The 3807-nt window shown below is 40.3% G+C and overlaps 1 protein-coding gene across 1 annotated transcript; it reads left to right on the top strand.

Moving 5' to 3' along the window:
- Positions 1-1271: 1271 nt before the first annotated feature.
- LOC122044446 (glutaredoxin-C3-like) lies at positions 1272-2119 on the top strand. Its single transcript, XM_042604922.1, has one exon. It carries the CDS (start codon positions 1356-1358, stop codon positions 1743-1745), a length of 390 nt encoding a protein of 129 aa, XP_042460856.1. The 5' UTR covers positions 1272-1355; the 3' UTR covers positions 1746-2119.
- Positions 2120-3807: the final 1688 nt, after the last annotated feature.

The following is a 3807-nucleotide window of genomic DNA, read 5'->3' as shown; positions in this document are numbered from 1 at the left end:
AGTACCTGACTTGAGCGTCGAAGGGTCTGCTCCGGGGACTTTTTCCTTGGTTTCTGCCCTCTAACACCTGTGTGCTCGTCTAAGTGTGCGTAGAGCTCAAGTACCGTCGGCTCAAGCATCACCGGCCGTCAGCACCACGTGGGAGCCCCTTTTCAGAAGAATATACGAGAAAGGTGTTTCAGTTGCCCCCAACGTCCACACCAGTTCACCATACCTTCATCTAACTCAGATTTACAGGCAAATTAAAAATACACGATGTTTTCTAATTTTATACAATCATAGCTACTGTTCATCGTCTCGACTCGATCATTGACTTGAGTACTGGAGGATTTATGTCAGAGATCCCTTTCCTGATCTAATCATTGATGCCCCTTATAACACGCAAGACCATTTAAAACCACTTTTATTAAATCAGAGTCTTTAAATAATCAACATCAAAATCATCTTCTCAATCAACTTATCTTCTTTATTTTCAAACATCGTCAATGATATTTAATTTTTCTATTATAAATTTTTCTCTTTCTGTTAAGATTTTTTTAAACTGAGTTCCTTATATTATAATTTTTTTAAGTCTTAGGTAAGGTCTATATAAATATTTGTTAAATTAGAAATGTAATATGGATGGTTTTTGTAAAACTTTCAAAAAGCTAATGCATGTTTGATAAATTGGCCGAGAAGAAAATTTCAGATTTTGTTCAGGAAGGCAAGGGAAAGAGAGAGAAAGGCTGTTCATCAGAAGAGAAAACGCCTGGTTCTGCTTCTCTCGGCCCCCGTTTTGGTGTCGAGTCGAAGTGGCCCGCCGCGGCGGAGGTCGCCCCACCGGCGATCACTTCTCAACCCGACAACAAGGACGGTGACAGCCGCATTTACCCGACATCCCTGTATCCTCCTGATAAAGCCTGCAGCCCTGCACCCACTCCTTTCCTCTTCTTCTTTTTCTTTTCTTCTGCCTCTTTTACTTGAAAAAGATGATAACAATTAACTAAAAACCACAACACAAGCATGCTCTGCTCCTTCTGCTTATCACGTAAAGATTTATTTTATTAATAAGCTAGTGAGAGGAACAGTGGGATCGGCAGGAAAGAAATGAAATAGTGCAAGTTGACACAGTTTGAGATGCACAGCACAGGTTTAATTCCTTTGGCGAACTTCCCGTTTACTCCTGAAACTGTTTCAGGGTCATGGGACCTCTGAAACTGTCTTTTTTTTATTAACAAATCGGCCCTGCTTTCCTCCTATAAATACTCACTCCACTTCCCACATTCACTGCAAAGCAGAGCAGAGCAAAGCAAACAACTCCTCTCCATCGACAACTGTTGCACCGAGCGGGGGTTTCTGCGTGAGATCGACAGAAAATGCAGTATCAGGCTGCGGCGGCGGAGGCGTGGGGCTACGTGACGGCGGGGAGGGGAGCGACGATGGACGCACTGGAGCGGGTGGAGAGGCTGGCGTCGGAGAGCGCGGTGGTAATCTTCAGCGTGAGCAGCTGCTGCATGTGCCACGCCGTGAAACGGCTCTTCTGCGGCATGGGCGTCAGCCCCACGGTGGTGGAGCTGGACGAGGACCCGCGCGGTAAGGAGATGGAGCGCGCGCTCTCGCGGCTGCTCGGCGCCGGCTCCGCCCCGGCCGTCCCTGTCGTCTTCATAGGCGGAAAGCTCGTGGGTGCCATGGACAGGGTAATGGCAGCTCACATCAACGGCACCCTCGTCCCCCTCCTCAAGGAAGCCGGCGCTCTCTGGCTCTGATTCAAACAGACCGGAGGGCAGCATCATACCACAACTGCTTCTTATTCTCCTAACAAAAAAAAACTAAAATCTTCTTCTTATAAATCCTTGCGATCGAGTTTGTCTCCTTTTCAATTCATGTTCATTAACAAAATTAAGAGAAGAGAGTGAGGGAGATCAGGGAGGTTGGTTTTTTAGGTCCTCCATTTTGGTCACATCATCACCTCATGCACGATCACAGAGATGTGCATGCGCTTGATGGGGTGCATTTGTATGCCTTTTTTTTCTTATTGTCTTCCCTTTTTGATTTTTTTTGCCTTTGGGTTTTGGAGTGTAACTTGGTTTGATGATGATGATCTTTATGTATAGAAATGTCTTAAAAAAAAAACAAAACAAAATGCAGTGCTACTTTGTTCTTCTTTTGATATCTCCCAGGTTAAATACTCCAAATCAGAAGAACTCGATTAATAATTTATTAGATTTCAAAAACAAATTCCAAAAAAAAAAACAGAAGTAATAAAAGGAAAAAGGGAAAAAGAGAAGACAGTGTTGAAGATTAGCAATAAGAATGTGCATGCTCAAGGAATGCATGCGGGACATTGCGGTGCGAGTGGAGGACAAATTAACGCCTTCCAACTGCTTACCCTCCGTACGAAGTGACTTCTTTGTCGGTGCTCCACCATTTTTTTTATTTTTATGAAATAAGCATCTGTTAAAAAATTCACTCTTTTTAATGAGCTGGAAATAATTTGCATGTGTTCTATTTTTGTCAAGAAGGTGATGAATCGTATTGACAGTACTATTGAGTTTGGCAACAACAACGAAGAATTAATTCCCTCGCTTCCTGCAGGTTGTTTGGTAGCTTCTATTATGTACCATAACTGGTGATAGAATCTTCAGGCACTTGGGCGAGCTCGGACAAGTAATTGGCCCTCTTTATTGAGATGTAATATAGTCAACTATTTAATTACTTAATTATGTGACAACAGTCGAATAGTAAAGAATTAGTCGATAAATTTAGGAAGAGACTTGAAGGCTATAAAAGAAAAGCGACTTTATTTAAGGTTGACGAGAACGTAAATATCATTGTTAATAATTGTAATTGCCAAATAGTTTAAAATCACACTTACAAATTGACAATTGTATTGACCTCCTTGACTGGCCTCATAACAAGCTCAATTAGAAAATAACAGAAATCACGAAGATAATTAATTAAGGTTGGCTCGACTTAGATCATTTACAACCCTATAAATTATAAGGTTTAAAACTGTAATTTATTTTGAAATTTTTATAAGTTTTGTCTAAGAAGAAGAAATGAAAAATCAAATATCTATAAAGGAATAATAACGTAAATTGAAAAAGAAGGAGAAGTTAGTCGACAACTAGAGACAAAACAATATTTACAGGAAGACCAAACGGCATGTATGAGATTGGATGAAGAATTAGATGTCTCCATATATGTAAGTTGGTTAGGGGATAATAAATTTATTATATAAAGAAGAGATTAATTTTTGGTGGATACATGTTCTTCAAAAACAATCATTTCCATCTCCTAACTAATTTGACGGTCAGCTATAAACTTACCAATTATTTACCCCACTAATCCTGTCTGAAAACAAATAAGATGGTGCACTGGCAGGCGCGCGGCTTCAGTGTTAACTACGAGAAGAAGAAGACTTGGATGATGAGGACGAACTTGTGCATGCCACAGATAGAGAAACTATGGTGTTAGAGCAAGAATCAAAAAGGGGATCCTTAACACAGATACTTCGACGCTCAAGTCAGAATAATGGCTAAAAATGGAGAAAAAGATGAATAATAGCATATATGTGTGTGTCCATGTATTGTAAAAATTACCTGGTCAACGAATAGAATCCCCTTTGTATAATGACCCTGAGAACCTCTATAATAATAAGGCGTTAGAGAATGTTTGGTGTCAGAATATGTCGAATAATGAAAGATATACAGTTACCCTTCAAGGAAGGTTACATTACCTGTATATGAACTGTCTTTCATATCCTCCACAATAATGAAGCGGCTTAGAATGTTTGAGTCAAAATATGTCAGGTAACATCAAGTAATG

This window comes from Zingiber officinale, chromosome 2A (assembly GCF_018446385.1).
Source record: "Zingiber officinale cultivar Zhangliang chromosome 2A, Zo_v1.1, whole genome shotgun sequence".
NCBI lineage: Eukaryota > Viridiplantae > Streptophyta > Magnoliopsida > Zingiberales > Zingiberaceae > Zingiber > Zingiber officinale.
Note: the sequence above shows the minus strand (reverse complement) of the source record. Positions and strands in the feature narration are given on the sequence as shown.